The sequence below is a fragment of the Dipodomys ordii genome, unplaced genomic scaffold (genome assembly GCF_000151885.1).
Source record: "Dipodomys ordii isolate 6190 unplaced genomic scaffold, Dord_2.0 Scaffold32, whole genome shotgun sequence".
NCBI lineage: Eukaryota > Metazoa > Chordata > Mammalia > Rodentia > Heteromyidae > Dipodomys > Dipodomys ordii.
Genome location: NW_012267248.1, coordinates 16,323,362 through 16,339,987, shown reverse-complemented (window position 1 = coordinate 16,339,987; position 16,626 = coordinate 16,323,362). Strand labels below are relative to the sequence as shown.

Genomic DNA, 16,626 nt, shown 5'->3' with positions numbered 1-16,626 from the left:
ATTCCTCAGCACCACATAAGCAAAAAGAAAAAAGCCGGAAGTGGCGCTGTGGCTCAAGTGGTAGAGCACTAGCCTTGAGCTGAAGAGCTGAGGGACAGAGCCCAGGCCCAGAGTTCAGGCCCCATGACCAGACCCAAAAAAAAAAAAGTGGATTTCTTACGAACAGGGCATTAGAAGCCCAGTCCAGTAATACTAACTTCTCAAAAGGTTGAGATCAGAGGATCACAGTTTGACTTAAGCCAGGGTAGAAAAAAAGAACAACAGACTCACTTTCAATGAACCAGCAAAAAATGCTTTTATACTAAGGGGTCGTTCAAGTCACAGTGTATTAGCTGTGACCAAAACAGCCAAGCAAAAATTTCAAGATCCCATGTTTAACTCTATACTATTAGTCTACAAACATACAAAACAAAGAAAAAAATTGATTTCACTATGAAAAATGTTATGCTTTTCTTAAAGCTCAGGAACCTGCACCTTATAGATCAACATGGCAATAACTCAACATAGAAGCTTCAGAACCAATTAACTGCATAGCAACTAGACTTAAAAGACATCTATAGATGTCGGTATAATTTGTGGAGGAGAAGGGGAAAAACAAGTCGTTTAAGGATACAGGTGGACCCGTTGCAACAATGAGAAGTACAAGTTATGTCGAAAACGAACTTTACAACTTTGGTGGGGGGAGCAGAGTTGAGGGGGGTGGGAGAGGCTGGGAAGGGATGTGAAGGGTAAACAAAGGAGGAGGCTGCAATGCTTGACAAGAAATGTACTCATTATCTTGCCCATGTAATTGTAACCCCTCTGTACAGTATGTTCACAATAAAAAAAAGGCATCTATAGAATATTCTACCCAGCAACACCAGAATACACATTCTTCTCGGCAGTACATGGATCATTCTCCAAAATAGGTAACACTTTAGGGCACAAAGCAATCTGTACAAATTCAGAAATATTGAAACTATTCCCCGCATTCTCTCAGACCATAACAGAATAAAATTAGAGCTCAATACCAAAGCCACCATAGAAAATCTTACAACTCATGAAGACTGAACAACATATTGTTGGATCACCAGTGGGTCACTGAAGAGAACAGAATTGAAATTCAAACATTTATGGTATTTAACAAAAATGACCACACAAAATACCAACTCCTCTGGGACACAGCAAAGACATAACTCAGGGGAAAATTTATAGCTCTTGAGTGCCTACATCAACAAATGGGAGAAATCTCAAACCAATAATTTAATGATGAACTTTAAGCTCCTCGAAAAAGCGCAACAAGCCAAACCCCAATCCAGTAGACACATAATAAAAATTAAATCAGAATTAAATGAATTACAGTCCAAAAAAAAAACCCCAAAAGAGCCAACAAGACAATGAGTTGGTTCTTCGAAAAAACAAAATTGACAGACCCTTAGCAAATCTGACCCAAAAAAAAAAAAAAAATCCAAAACAGAAGACACCCAAATAAACAAAATCAGAGACAAGAATGGAAACATCACAACAGAAACAAGTAAGATTCAGAACATTGTAAGGGAATACACTGCAAACCTTTTTGCTAACAAACTGGAGAATCTGGAAGGGGAAAACTTCTAGCAAATATTGATGAACCCAAATGAAACCAAGAAGATTTAAACCAACAAAATAGACATATCAAGCAATGAAATAGAAATGGCAATGAAAGACCTCACATCCAAGAAAAGCCTAGGACCAGACAGACTCACAGCCAAATTCTACAAGGCCTTCAAAGGAAAATTCACTCCAATACTCCTCAAACTCTTCAATGAAATGGAAAGCAGAAGTTCACATATCAAACTCATTCTATGAAGCCAGCATAACCCTCATCCCAAAACCAGACAGGGACCATCTAAGGAAGAGAACTATAGTCCCATTTTCTTTGATGAACATAGATGCAAAACTTTCTTTGATGAACATAGATGCAAAACTTCTCAATAAAATTCTGGCCAACTGACTTCAATGACTAATCAAAAAAATTATATGTTATGATCAAATAGGATTCATTCCAGGGATACAAAACTGGTTCAATATATGCAAGCCAATTAATGTAATTCAACACATTAATAGGTTTATGCAGAAAAAGCATTTGACAAGATCCAACACCCCTTTATCATGAAAGCTCTGGAGAAACTAGAAATCCATGGAACATTCCTCATATAATAAAGGCTGTATATGACGAAACTACAGCTAGCCTTATACTTAATGGTCGAAAATTAAAGCCATTTACTCTAAAATCAGAAACAAGGTAAGAATGCCCACTCTCTCCACTCCTTTTCAATATAGCATTGGAATTTCTAGCCAAAGCAACAAGGCAAGAGACAAACATAAAGGGGATCCAAACAGGGAAAGAAATAAAACTTTTTCTCTTTGCAGATGGCAATATTTAAAGAACCCCACAGACTCTTCTCCCAAGTTACTTGAGTTGATCTAAAACTTTGGCAAAGTAACAGGGCATAAAATTAATCCACAAAAATCAATGGCTTTTTTGTAAGCCAACAATAAGAGCGAGGCTAAAATCAGTAAAGCAATTCCTTTTGAAATAGCCTCAAAAAAAAAAAAAAAAGAAAAGAAAACCTAGGAATTAACCAAGGAAGTGAAGGACTTCTATAATGAAAACTTTAAAAACTTGAAAAAAGAAATTAAAGCAGATCTAAGTGGAAAAACCTCCCATGCTCCTGGATTGGGAGGATTAACATTGTGAAAACGATAATACTGCCAAAGGCCATCTACAAATTCAAGGCAATGCCCATCAATATCCCAACATCAATCTTCAATGAAATAGAAGAAGTAAACCAAAAATTCATGTGGAATAATAGAAGACCTGTAATAGGAAAAAAAAAATCCTTAGCAAGAAGAACCGTGGTGGAGGAATATCAATACCAAACTTCAAACTCAAAGCCATAGTAACATAAACAGTTTGGTACTGGCATGAGAATAAGCTGAGGACCAATGGCATAGAACTGAAGATGTAGAAATGAACTCACAGAACTATGGCTACCTAATATTTGATAAGGGAGCCAAAAAAAACAGGATGGAGAAGGTAAAAGTAGAAAGGGAGATCAAGTATGAGCATTATAAAGTAGGAGTATCTCTTAATCTAGGATAACAGTATGCAAAAGCAATGTATTAAATAATTCCCCTCAATTCTTATTGATTCCCAGAAGAAAGTGTATGTTAAACTGTCAACTGGGAAAGACACTAGCGCCAAGTCAATCTTAGTAAAAAGAAGCCGGGCGCTGGTGGCTCACGCCTGTAATCTTAGCTACTCAGGAGGCTAAGATCTGAGGATCACCATTCAAAGCCAGCTGGGGCAGGAAAGTCCATAAGATTTTTCTCTCCATTAAATCACTAGAAAACCAGAAGTGGCGCTGTGGTTCCAGTGTTAGAGGGCTAAAGAGCACAGGGACTGCGCCCAAGCCGAGAGTTCAAGCCCCACGACCCACCAAAAAAAAAAAAAAGAACCTATGAAGAAAATTAGAAAAATTTACATATGGTCTAATGATCTAAGAGTGAAAGGATACAGAAAAATTACTGACCATATTATTCTTAATCTGTTTATATATAAAATGTTCTTTAATACATTTGAACTTTTAGGGATGCATGCTTAAATATTTGTCGGAAAAAAATAAACGAGGCAAATAAAGTAACAAATAAACACATAAAATTCACTATTTTCATAGATACTTAAAGTAATATGTACAATGATTTTAATGTGTCCCATTCTGACTATCCCAACACACAAAGGTCAGATGTGGCATATTCTACTTGTAGTATCATGTCAGTGTTCAAAAACGTTTATAAGCATTTGGAATTTTGAAGTTTTAGAGAAGGGACACTCATCTTGTACTTTTTTCTCTATTTTCATTTAAGTTTGGAACTTTTCATAATGAAAAGTTCTAATATTTTCTAATACCACATACCTCATTCAGTTCTTTCCTATCCAGATTATCTAGGTGAATTTTAGTCCAATATTTGTCCAGCAAAGTAGCATGACTATTAAGTGGCCGATACCAATTTCCTCCAGAGCTCAAGAGTCTACATTTCAAAATAAGAATGAGAAATAGGGACACAAAATTTTTAGTTTTAATCTCCAATCACAGCAGATCCATCTTATTCATGATCGACGCCAAGACCTACAGTGGATGACTGAAACCAGTGTTTTAGTCTGTATTTTAGCTTATACAGAGTTACCAAAGACGAGTATATCTTATAAATGAGACACATTGAAGAAGTTAACAACTGCAAATAAATCATAAGGTGGGTGTGTGAACACACACCGAGAATCCAAACTGTTGGGAGAGGCTGTGGCAGAAAGATATCAGGTTCTAGGCCAGTCGGAGCTACAGAGAAAGAACTTGTCTCAAAATAGCAAGAACAATAACAACAAAATCTAGTCATAAAACAATTATATCAATATCCTGAAACAAAAGCTATTAAAACATATAAATCACTAATTTTCGGGATATTTCTTTTAATAAATTGAGGGCTCATTGACCATTAAGATTAAAATCATGGAATAGGAAATCAGAGGGGAGGGAAACCACTATAGATACGTGTCATCATTTGTTGAACATTATTTCATATGTGAATAACAATCTCTTCTTGGTACTAGAAACTGTGTAGAATTTACAAATCAGATGAAAAATTATTAAAGGTCCATGGTTTGTTCCCCCATAGTTTACTATTTTCTAAAAGCTTCAAATTATTTTCAAGTCACTGCAAATGATTTCATGAGGTAAGAATTTCAATCTCATTAGTGACATGTTCTTCCATTAAGCACAAGTAGCTTATCCGAGGTCTATAACAGGATACTTTACTGTTTTTTTATTGCTTTTAGACCTGAGATTATTAAAAATTTCCAGAAAAAGGAGAAAGAATACATTAATTCTACATTACGGACAAGCTACAGATACATTCATATTATAAGCCATTATAACCTCATCACAATTGTCCTGAAAGGAAGAGGACTTTTTTTTTTCAAATGGATAAGGAAAAGAAGGAAAATAATGTGCCTTGCTAACTCAACTAGACTACAAATCACATCTTAAAGCTGAATTCAAATTCTAGTATCAATTTTGTCTAGTATCTTTCCATGATGTCATGGGACTTTCTGGGAAATGCATGAATCTAGTAGGGAGGAACTTCATTATCTCTGTAAACACAATCAAGATCTACAAAATAGGAGTGGCTAGTAGTAAATAATTCAGTGGTAGAGTACCTGCCTACCAAGCCTGAGGCTCTGAGTTCAAACCTTAGCACTAGAACCACAAAAGTTAAAGATCTACAAATGGGTTATTGAAAATTGTCCCATTAGATCCAAACTCCATCTAGGAGTGAATGTTTACTAAAGTAAACACAAATACAATTCTAAAAATAAAATGATCAAATTTTGATAGTGGAGATTTTAAGAACTTGAACTACACAAAGGTAAACAAACAGTAAGAAATAAACTTCTCTTTTGCTATTATTGTAATATGTAGACAAACATATATTTAATTTGCTTAGTCTTTATTCCTTTGTTCATGCTTACATTCAGTGGTTTTTAAAAAACTGTTATCTACACGTTTACCATAATCATAGCCAGCATTAATTGGCTGCTTATTATGTAATAGCTCCTTAATGCCTTGTTTCTTCATTTCATCTTTATAGACATCGTTAGAAATAAGCACCATCATCTTCAGACAGGTAAGGTATTCAAAGGTACAGGTCAGCACTCAAACTCAGGGCTGGCAATAATCTTACCAATAGTTATTACGTATGAAAACAATATAAAATATTTTACAGTCTTACTCATTTTTAAACAGAAAAAAAAACCTATCTTTTATTAAGATAATAACACATACCTCCGGGTTGCAAAAAACTGAAAGCCAGGAGCCACCTTCAAATAGTCACCTTGGCCAGGAATCAAAAGTTCTCTATTTTCCAAGAGAGGGATCAGCACAGAAACCTAAATTACAAAACCCATTCAGATACCACCATAAAGACAGAACTTAAGACAAAACAATTCTTTCTCAAAATGACAGAAACAGTTCTAGAAGAAACTCTAGTTCTCATCGTGCAAAATGGAGACAAATGTAAGCTGAGTTCAAATGCAAGTTGAGCCACCTACATTCAAGCACTCCATATTCACTGAGTGCTTACTGTAAACCAGAACCAACAAGACACAAGTATATGAACAAGACTGGAGTCTTCTGGGAGGTGACAAGACATGCAAACGGCAATTATAAGTACCACAAAGTTGTTTGTGAAGATAGGCAAGGCTCTGAATCTGAACAGAGTGCTTTAAAAAGCAGGGTCATGAAATAAATTCAAAAGTTAAAAAAAAGAACTTGCTGAGTCTTAAAAATATTAATTAGCCAAATATGGCATATATAATCTAAGCAAAATTAATTAAATACATAAAAGTTTATACACCTAGTAGTATGAGATGAGAAATTCTGTTATGGTAGGTAAAGGATGTAATAGTGTAGAAGTACAAAGGTGGAAGGTTTAGATGGATGACAAAAAGTCTCTTGGCTACGCTAAAAATTTGAAACCAATTGGATATCAGGCTAAAAACGACATTTTCAACTGTGTAGTAATATGTGCACTAATCTAACATGCGCATAATCAGGAGAAAAGAAGGTTAAAAAGACACTGGTTAGGAAACAAAAGCACAACAGAAATAGAATCAGAAGACCACTATGTAGACAGAGGAGATAAATACAGAAAGGGACATTAGCCTAAATGAGAGAAGATACATTTAGGTTCTGGCTTAGTAAATGAATGTCAGAAGAAGCTATTCTTAGAGTGGAAGAGAATCTACTTGAACATCTTGAACTGGCGCTATTATTTTTAAGACAGGGTGCTGGATACAACACTCACTTTGAGCTGAGGCTCAAACTCCTAGATTCAAGTGATCTAACTGCCTTAGTCCCCTTCCCCCCCTCCCACCACACACTACTGTGCATGGCTTAAGTAGCTTTCTTTCTTAAGTTGAATTAGGTAAGAGCTTATCATGGACTTCTGATGCCTGAACTGGCTTTGAGCCCAAATCCTCAGATCTCAGCTTCTTGAGTAGACAGGATTACTGGTGTGAGCTCCCAGTGAATCTACCCTTTCAGCCACACTGCCCCCCCCCCCCCAGCATTTGAAATTAGGGACCCAAGCCATGTCTCTCCTTTCTGCACTTAAGATGATGGGATTATAGACATGGACTACCATACCTATTCAATTTAGTTTTTTCTCTGTGAACTTCTATAATCCCATGACTGCCAAACATTGGATATGAATTTTGTCTGATGCTTTTTGGTTTTTGGGGGGATGAGTCTATTTATATAGCTCAGGCTGGACTGAAATCCACTTTGTATCCTAGACTGGCCTAGAACTCTTCTTCTATCCTCCTAAGTGCTGGAATATTAGGTATGTAATTAGTGACACTGCATGGACACTTGACAAAGCAAAGATAATTAGGATAATTTCACAGGCACTGGTCTGTGAAAAATATGCCAGTAGATTCACTGGCGGCTCATACCTAAAATCCTACCTATTTAAGAGTTTAAGGATTTGGGCTAAAGCTAGTTCAGACTAGGAAGTCCAAGACCCTCTTACCTCCAATTAATCACCAGAAAACCCAAAGTGGCCCTGTGGCTCAAAGTGGTAGAAAGCTAGCTTTGAGTAAAAAGGCTCAGAGACAGTGCCCAGGCCCTGAGTTCAGGCCTGATGACCAACGTGCTCCCCAACCCCCCAAAAAAGAGAGAAAGCACAAGGCTGTGTATTTAAAATCTAGTAAAGAAAAAAGAAAAAAAACAAGCAGGAGATGTGGAAAAAGGAGGCAAAGGGAAAAAATGAAAGAAGAAAAAGAAGGAAAAACATTTTCAAGCCAAGAGCCAATGACTCACATCTATAATCCTAGTAATTTAGGAGGCTAAGGCCCAGAAAGTCAAGGTTCAAAGCTAGCCCAAGCAGAAAAGCCTGGTAGACTATACCTATAAATTACCCAGCAAAATACTGGTCAGGAAGCATAGCTCAGATGGTAGAACACATGAGTAATAAGCCAATTGAGAGAGCAAGAGTTCAAATCCTGGAACCAGATCCCACCCCCTCCAAAAAAAAAATTCAGGGGCCACAATTTAACACTATGACATACCACATCTAAAGGGGCATAGTCAATATCCTCCAGAAGAATCCAGTAACCCTTTGTGGCTGCCTGTGTCAGGGTGCCAGGCTGCCACACAAACTCTCCAGGAACATCTGTGCAACGATACATCCCCAACAGCATCTGTAAAAGCAATTCATGAAACCACACACCTGAGTTGATAAAGCTATATGCTTAAGTCTGTTAAACTTCAATAGGGAAAAAATAGGTTCTCGGTTTATAGATTGTCTCAAAAATTATGAGCAAGAACAATAACTATCTTCCATTAGCAGAAACATTTGAATACCAGTATGTACAAGCATGCCAACCACCAACACCTGCCATTCTTAATTACCTTACTATCAGTCTGGTCACCAAGCTGGACTTTGAGAAGCTGAGGAGGCTTTCTTCTACCTGTCATTGCAGCTAAGTATTCAACTAAGGAAGTTTTGCCACATCCAATTGGTCCTTCCAACAACACAGCACGATGAGAAGCCACTGCCATAGCTAAGGTCTGAAGATTTTTGCAGACAGATTCAACCAACACATACGACCAAAGGGCCAGTTTCTGTTCACGTGAAGAACTCCTATTATCCGCCTAAGACGACAAGTGAGAAATGGAAAGTATTTCAGTAAGTAACTTCGAAAGGACACAGGTTACTTCCTACAATGTTTGTATCGCGTTTATAGAAATTGTAATGAATAAATTAGTATTTAAGCTATCATAACAGGTAAGGATTAGAATTTTTCCTTTCACTTTTTGATTGAAGAATGAGAAGTCAGATTTTTAAACAAATTTAAGAAAAATAGCTTCCAAAATTTAAGATGCTAGGACTAGAGGTGGGGCTCAAATGATAGGATGTCTTGAGTTCAAATTCCACTACCAACTAAGGGGGAAAAAGTTGGGGCAGGATGGTGGGGTGGGGTGTAAGGAGACACTAAACTTTAAAGTTGGTGATTTTTATTTTCTTCCTCTCTCCATGTTCTAGGACTTCACATCTAGAGCTGGGGGCCTGTCTGGAATGGTTACCTATTAGCAAGTTTTGAGTCTTAGAGCCAGAATTGCAGTACTGAAAAAAAAGAAAAAATGTAGTAATATAGGGGCTGAGTATATACACAAGACTCTGGGTCGGATCTTTAGCACAGGCACACAAACATACTAACCCCAGAGGAAAAAAAGGACACATGCCTTAATGAGATAATTAAAGAAACAGACACTGAGGACACATTATTAAATTAGTAGATTCCCAAGGCCCAGGTATATTGCTTAAGTCCTTTTCTGCTTTTGTATTGCCTGACAAGGATCAAATCTGAAGATCTGAACATGCTTGATAAGCACTATACAAGAGTTATATGCCCAGTCTGAAATCTCAGTCTCAGTCTCTCTCTGTCTTTTAGGAAATAAATACTAAGATAAATTGAAATTTGCTTCAAAATAATAAAGGAAACTATACAGATGAAGGAAGTAGTCATGAACTGCTAAGTGACTGAAGTTGGGTGTAGGAATTAATCAACAATCTTTTCTACTTTGAATATATTTTCTATCTCAAAAAGCTGAAAGTATGAACAATGCATGTAGTATGTTTAATGGGCTTCAGTTTCACAGGAAGTGAAAGTTCTAGATACTAGTTGCACGAAAATGTGAACACTTATTAACTTAATCGTAATAGTAAATATCATGTGCAAATTATTACAATTAATTTTTAAATAATAAAGTAACATACATGGTGGTAGAAGATCTTTTGAAAAAAATGGAACAGCTAATGATTTTTCTATGGTGGTCTTTTTGTGCTAGAGATTACTGAGCTATACCCCCAGCCCTATTATAACAGCTTGTAATTTAAGAGGTTTTTAAAAGAGGCTGTAATTTCCCAAACATGGCTATGGTTTGACCCCTTTAAGATAAGGTGATGGATGTTCTTGAAATTTCCTCAGGGTTGTTGCTCTCAGTAATTTCATGGGAAGCATGTACATTCTGTGCTTCTTCCCTAGCAGCTATGTAGCTTCTGAACACCAGAATTACCATTATACTCAGAACCATTTACTATATTAACTAAAGCTCCAAAACTAATATAATAGTGGTTACAGGATAGAGACATGGGATGAAAGGTGTAGGATTGACAGCAGTCATTAGACTATTGAAGTGCTGGTTTCTTGGTACTGGTTATATAGACAGATATATTCAGTTCATAAGTAATCACTGCACTAAAAAACACATCCTTCATTTCCAGTACTGAGGATGGAACCCAAGAACTCACTGATGCTAAACAAGTCCTCTACCACTTGCGCTACACTCCCAACCCTATGTTTGTATTTTTAACAAAGGGCTCAAGAACTTTGCTGGAGCTGGTCTTAGGCACAAAATTCTCTCTTTGATCTTCCAGTCTCTGCTGTCCAAGAAGTGGATTACAGATGTGAGCTATCATACTCAGCCCTAAAAACACTTTTGACAAGTATGTTTTCCTCTATGTATCTCCCTTTAATTTTCTTCCATAAAAAAGCACTAGTCAGAAACTAATGGTTTAAGTGACCCAAGACGTGTTCCGAGAAAAGCGGGTGAATATCGAAGTGACAATTGTGGTGATAACTGAAGAATGCTAAGGGAAAACAGACTGGCTCTTAATGGTTTTAAATGTATAATCTATAAACTTTGAGCATAGAGTGGAGCCATATATATTCACATTCTAGCTTCCCACACAATGGGCAAGGACAATATACTGACAGAAAAAGTGGTAAAGAAGCTGGGCATGGTGCTGTCCCAAGGTAATTACAGTACTCAGGATGCTGAAGTAGTAGGATTGAGTTTAAAGCTACTTCCAAGATTTTATCTAAAATGTAGAGAAAAGAGCTAGAAGTTATATCTATGTGTAGTCTTACTTTTGGCACAAAATAGTACTAGTGCCTCCAGGCAAGTTATCTTGTTTTTATATTATGTTAATAAAAGATAAAAGCATGTGCTACTTAACTTCATAGGGCTGTCCATATCAAGCAAACAAAGAGATATACTAAAGTTTTTTTCTTCTGATTTAGATTGTTTTAGCATTGCTATTAAGCAAATTCAGGGACTCTCACATACTAACTGTTTCATCATGAGCTAGAGATTCTCTCTAAGTTGTTCTGGCTGGCCTCAAATAATCCATCTGACTTAATCTAAGACTACACATATGCCACGCCGACTCCAGTGGAGTCTGCTTAGTATGGGAAACCATCTATCAGACCAAGATAGGGGCTTCAGAGACCTATCTCTGAGTTATGGGACGTCACCAAAGTCTACCTCAGAGAATGGGGCTTTACAAAAACCTATCTCCAAGTTTTGGGACTTCACCGAAGTCTACCTCGGAGAATAGGGCTTCTAAGAGGCCTACTCCTGGAAAAAGGCTGGCAAACCCCTGGGAAAGATGTGTTTCTGCATTTCTTTTCCTCACTGTATAAGAGTGCCTATTAATCTTTTACTGTTTCTGCTGTTCATCGTACTTATTCATTGTCAACGTTCCCTTATTCAAAGCTCTTTCTTAAGAGTGTTGACAACTCCAATATCTGATGAGTGTCTTAAAAATATGACTAACTCACCAGAGTTATGTGCTACCCTGAAACCCCTCTTATGGAGGCTAGTAGACAAGCCATAAGCAAATATAAAAGTATTGGGAGTTTCACAAAGTCACTTCAGCAGAAGGAATTGTTTGTAAGAGACTTACAAGAAGCTGTAGGACGACTAGAACAGAAGGAATGTATGGCAATTGCTGAGATAATTACTTAGGAGAAAGAACTTCCTGTTACTCTCTTTCATTTACTAAGAGACTTCCTAGATCTAGGCCTCCATGACCTTACTATTAAAGAAGGAACAGGAAAGATCTTATGGGACAATTAAGGCCTCTATAGAAATAAGGTAATGGTTAGATGGTGACAAACATCGAAACCCATTATATTTCTTAGAGATAAGCCGGAAACAAGTGCCTTTCAGGCGACCAGCTGTTGACCACCCAAGAATGAAGCCCTGCAGCGAGATTGTGTAAACTTTTGCCCTTTCAGGCGACCAGCTGGTGACCATCCAAGAACGAAGCCTTGCAGCAAGATTGTGTAACCTTTTGCCCTTTCTTATGGAGACTTTTTGCTATAAAAGTTTGTTATCCTCTGCATTAAATCGCACTCAGCACTCAGCATCCACTCCTAATGTGTGTGAGTTGTCTGTTTGCCATCTCCCCATCCTATTCCAGGTTCCTCCCCTAGGTGTCCTCCGTCGTCCCGACAGAACCCGGTCCACGGCACACATATGCATCACTGTGCCCAACACAGGTTAAGGCATCATTAGTTTCTAATTTCATATTAAACAGAAACAAAGGGAATACTAAGGAAGAGGGCTCAAAGTGAATTTCCCCATGAACAGTTCTAAATACAGAGCAGAAATTCAGCAAACACAATATGACTAACTCAGGATTCAGAGAGGGAGTGTATTCCCATACTAAGTCCAACATACCTGTTCTCCAGAGGCTGGCAGCTGCCTCGGTAGCACCACACCACAGACAGCTGTCACCCTAGAGGAGAGGTCGGCTGACACCACATGTCCTTGTAAATACTGTAGCTCATTCTCCTTACGCCAAAGGCAGGCTTGTGGATTGGCCAAAACTAAGGCTTTCTCTAAGTCTTGCAACTGGGCCTCTTCTAATAACCTGAGGGGAAAGAGTCTCATCAATTATTTTATAGCAGAAAAAGCTCACAGCTAGACCCAGGGAACTCTTGCTTACCTCAACCGGAAATGGATCAATTCATCACTATTAAAAATCTTCTTCAGGAAAGATAACTTGTGCTCTTCATTCATACAAGTGACTAAAGCCAGACAACTAGCTGTGTACCTGGAAAGATAAAAATAAGTAAATAAACACAGGTTATCTGTAGTTGACTACTAAGAAAACTAATCAATAAAAACAAAAAGAAACCTTGTTACAACCAAGTACTACAACTGGAGGCTTCACTCAAGTGGCACCAGAAAAAAAAAAGAGTATAAAGTAAAAATCAGGCACAATAAGTTAACTTAGAAAACCATGAAATGGGGCTAAAAGTGGGCTCAGATGGTAGAGTGCTTGCCAATGAGCAAAAGCATCAGATATCAAGTTTAAGTTCTGTCTTGGACCAAAAAATAAAATAAAATAAAATAAAATAAAATAAAATTTCACTCAAATCATTTCATTTTTCTCTAAAGTATGACTAATATTCTTAGGAACAAAAACAACAAATTTAAAATGTTTTCCTTGTCCTGTTCTCCCCAGACACAACTACATATAGCCCTCCATATACCTCTCCACTAGCAGCACAGGAAAAGTCCAATAGCTACCCACCAGCGGACCAAGGTGTCATGGCTCCTGAGGAGAGGAACACAAACACTCCAGTCCCAGAGCTCCCGGAAAACAGACTGCTCTTGCTGTAGAAACTTGTAGGCTGCTTCCATTAGGTCCCGGAGTTTCATCCTCCTACGCCCGTAACGGACTGGATTAGCATCTGAACTCTCTAGGAAGAGTCTTTGAAAGACTGGGTAAGTGTCCTTGAAATATCGCAATGCAAACCTTCAAGAAAAAAATAAAATAGCATTTTCATTGGTTAAAGCAATCATCCAAGTACACATACCTACACTTGAGACAAGAGAGCATATGTGTCATAAAGATCTGAGAACGTAGAGAACGCCCAAGCCACCCACCAATTTAGGAACCAGTTTCATGGCATAAGATAGCTGACTCAGGTGCTACACATAAGACCAGAGGGAATGACAATAAAAGGAGGAAAAATAAAGAAAAAAGAGTGTTTATTACTGAAAATACACTCACTCCAACATTTATTGAATTCTCGTATCAGCTAAATAATTTGTCAATACTTGGGAGATTCAAAACCAAGAGAAGATTCTTTTTGCAAAGAGGTTACTATCTGGTAAAAAAGAATCACTTAGGGGCTGGGAAGTTGGCTCAGTGGCAGAGCGCTTGCCTTGCATGCCTGAGGCCCTGGGTTCAATTCCTCAGCACCACATAAGCAAAAGAAAAAAGCTGGAAGTGGCGCTGTGGCTCAAGTGGTAGTGCACTAGCCTTGAGCTGAAGGGCTGAGGGACAGTGCTCAGGCCCAGAGTTCAGGCCCCACAACCGGACCAAAAAAAAAAAAAAAAGCATCACTTACAGAAACAAATACGGATAGAACTATACAACAATAGGTGGTATTCAACGGAATCTTATGAGTTTAAAACATAATGTTATCTAAGATACATTTATTCAACTGGAATGGTTACCAAAAAGAAATTATGAGCCAGGCACAGTGGCTTATGCCTATAATCCAGGCTACTCAGGAAACAGATCTGACAGACTGACAGACCAACACAGATATAGAAACAAACACACACATATAGAAAAAAAAAAGACAATATAGAATATATGCCCTGAGAGAGGAGAGAGAAAGGAAGAAAAGGAGGAGGGGAAAAAAGAGGGGAATGAAGGAAAGAGGAAATGAGGTGGAAGGGCAAAGGAAAGGAAGGAAGAGAAGAAGAAGAGAAGACATGGAATGTGAGAAAGAAAGGAATCAAAGCATGTTCAACACTGAAATCCTCTTCATTTTCAATGCTCAATTTTCTTTTACAAAAGTGCCAAACTTCTTATTTTCAAGAAGTTAATACTTAATTTTCTTCCTTTAAATGATTTCTCAGCTCCTTAAGATTTTGCTTGACACCTCTACTTTAGTACTTGATACATTGCACTGCACTGCTTACAAATTGTGGTTTGAGATATACTTTAGTTGGGGACTCCTCCTTAGCTTACACATGTACCTGGGTTCAATCTTGGAACCCAAACAATCAATCAGCATCCAACAAATAAGCCCATAAATAAATGTTGAAAGAAAAAAACAATTGTTTGTATATGCTTCTAGGTCTTTAAGTAGAGAAACTCACATGGTATGACTTAAATGAGCTTAAAATGAAGACCACCTGGAATGAATGACTGCATCCTACCAACAAAATATTAGGTAAAAGTGACCTTATATATTTTACATACCTGCAGAGATGGAAAATCTTTTCTCTGCCAAGGGCTACTTGGACGTTTTTAACACCATTCATAGGCCATGAAAAATGATCACCACAGGCAGATGCTGCCTCACACAGCCATGAGAAGCATACAAGAAGCATGTCTGTCCTGATGTATGTGAAATGATTTTGCAGACCTCAGATTGCCCAGGGGCTGGAATCTCCCCACCCCTACTGTACAGTGTTAACTTGAAACGTCAAATTAACCAGTTTCTTAAAACTAAAAATAAAAAAAACCATTACATAACATCACCTATACATTATTTCTGCATTTATCATTTTTAGAACAAGGTAGAACAAATATATACTGCCTTGGAAAAATAAAAAGAAGAAAAATCAAGCAATTGCCTCATGCTTACTTAATATAGGAAAACAGCTATCTAGCTGTTTCTAGCACATCTATCACCTAAATAATTATCAAAAATAAATCTATAGCTGACATAAAGGTTTAGAACAAGTTGGGGGGGAGTGTGCTAGCACACCTACAAAGTAACTCCTCCTTAATCTCTGACCTCTGAAAGACATTATTTCCTCGTCCCTCATATGAGAACTAAAGATCACTTTTCCAAGTAAGTGAACACATACTTACTGCATCAAGGATAAAATAATAATAAATCATATCAACAGTAGAACACTGGATATAAAAGCCATTCTCACTAGTATTCTCATTATTAAGACCAGAACTTTTCTCAACTTACAGACTTAGCAATTTTGATGTTTCTCTTGACTATTCTACACAAGCCATATATTTTACAATTAATTGTATTTTAACATATTTTATAATAACTACAACTCCCTATGTGGTCCGAAACTCAAGATACGTCCCCTGCCTCTGCCTCCCAACAACTTGGGAGGAGTGCATCATTACACTCAACTCTTTACAGCACTTCTACTTTACCTGTTCAATTATTCCAACGAATAAATCTCATTCATCTAGTTGTAAACTCTATAATACTTCTGTCTTAGCAATTTTTGAAAGAATGTAGGACATTTTTCCAGACCCATCCTGATGGCAAGTATTTAAAAGAAACCAATGTTCAGCAGGATGGTACATGCTTGAAACCCAGCACTGAGTAGGCACAGGCAGGAGGATAACCAGATCAACATCAGCCTAGACTGCACTGTGAAGTATTATTTCAAAATAAAAGCAAACAAAATAAAACCTTAAGGGCTGAGGTGCATAGCTCAAGTAGAGTACTTGCTTAGTAATTAGAAGGCTTTGAGTTCAAACCCCAGGACTAGTAAAAAAAAAAGAAAAAAAGTAATAAAAAAATAATTAGCCTGGGCAGCTACCTTGAACATCACAAGCAGAATATGATAAGAACACCTGCACATCCATGTTTACTACTGCACTATTCACCAAGATATGGAAATAGCCCAGATGCCACACAATAGATGAGTAGATCCATAAAATGTACCTATATACAATGAATTTTTTTTT

General features: G+C 37.5%; 1 protein-coding gene across 1 annotated transcript in view; it reads right to left on the bottom strand.

The window, feature by feature from the left end:
• Positions 1–16,626, bottom strand: part of Mdn1 (MDN1, midasin homolog (yeast)) — a 161,743-nt gene that overhangs the window by 134,788 nt on the left and 10,329 nt on the right. Inside the window, 7 exon segments of the mRNA XM_013016634.1 lie at positions 3,939–4,053; positions 5,862–5,965; positions 8,147–8,278; positions 8,490–8,732; positions 12,609–12,801; positions 12,877–12,984; positions 13,468–13,692. Coding sequence (XP_012872088.1) covers positions 3,939–4,053; positions 5,862–5,965; positions 8,147–8,278; positions 8,490–8,732; positions 12,609–12,801; positions 12,877–12,984; positions 13,468–13,692 — 1,120 coding nt within the window.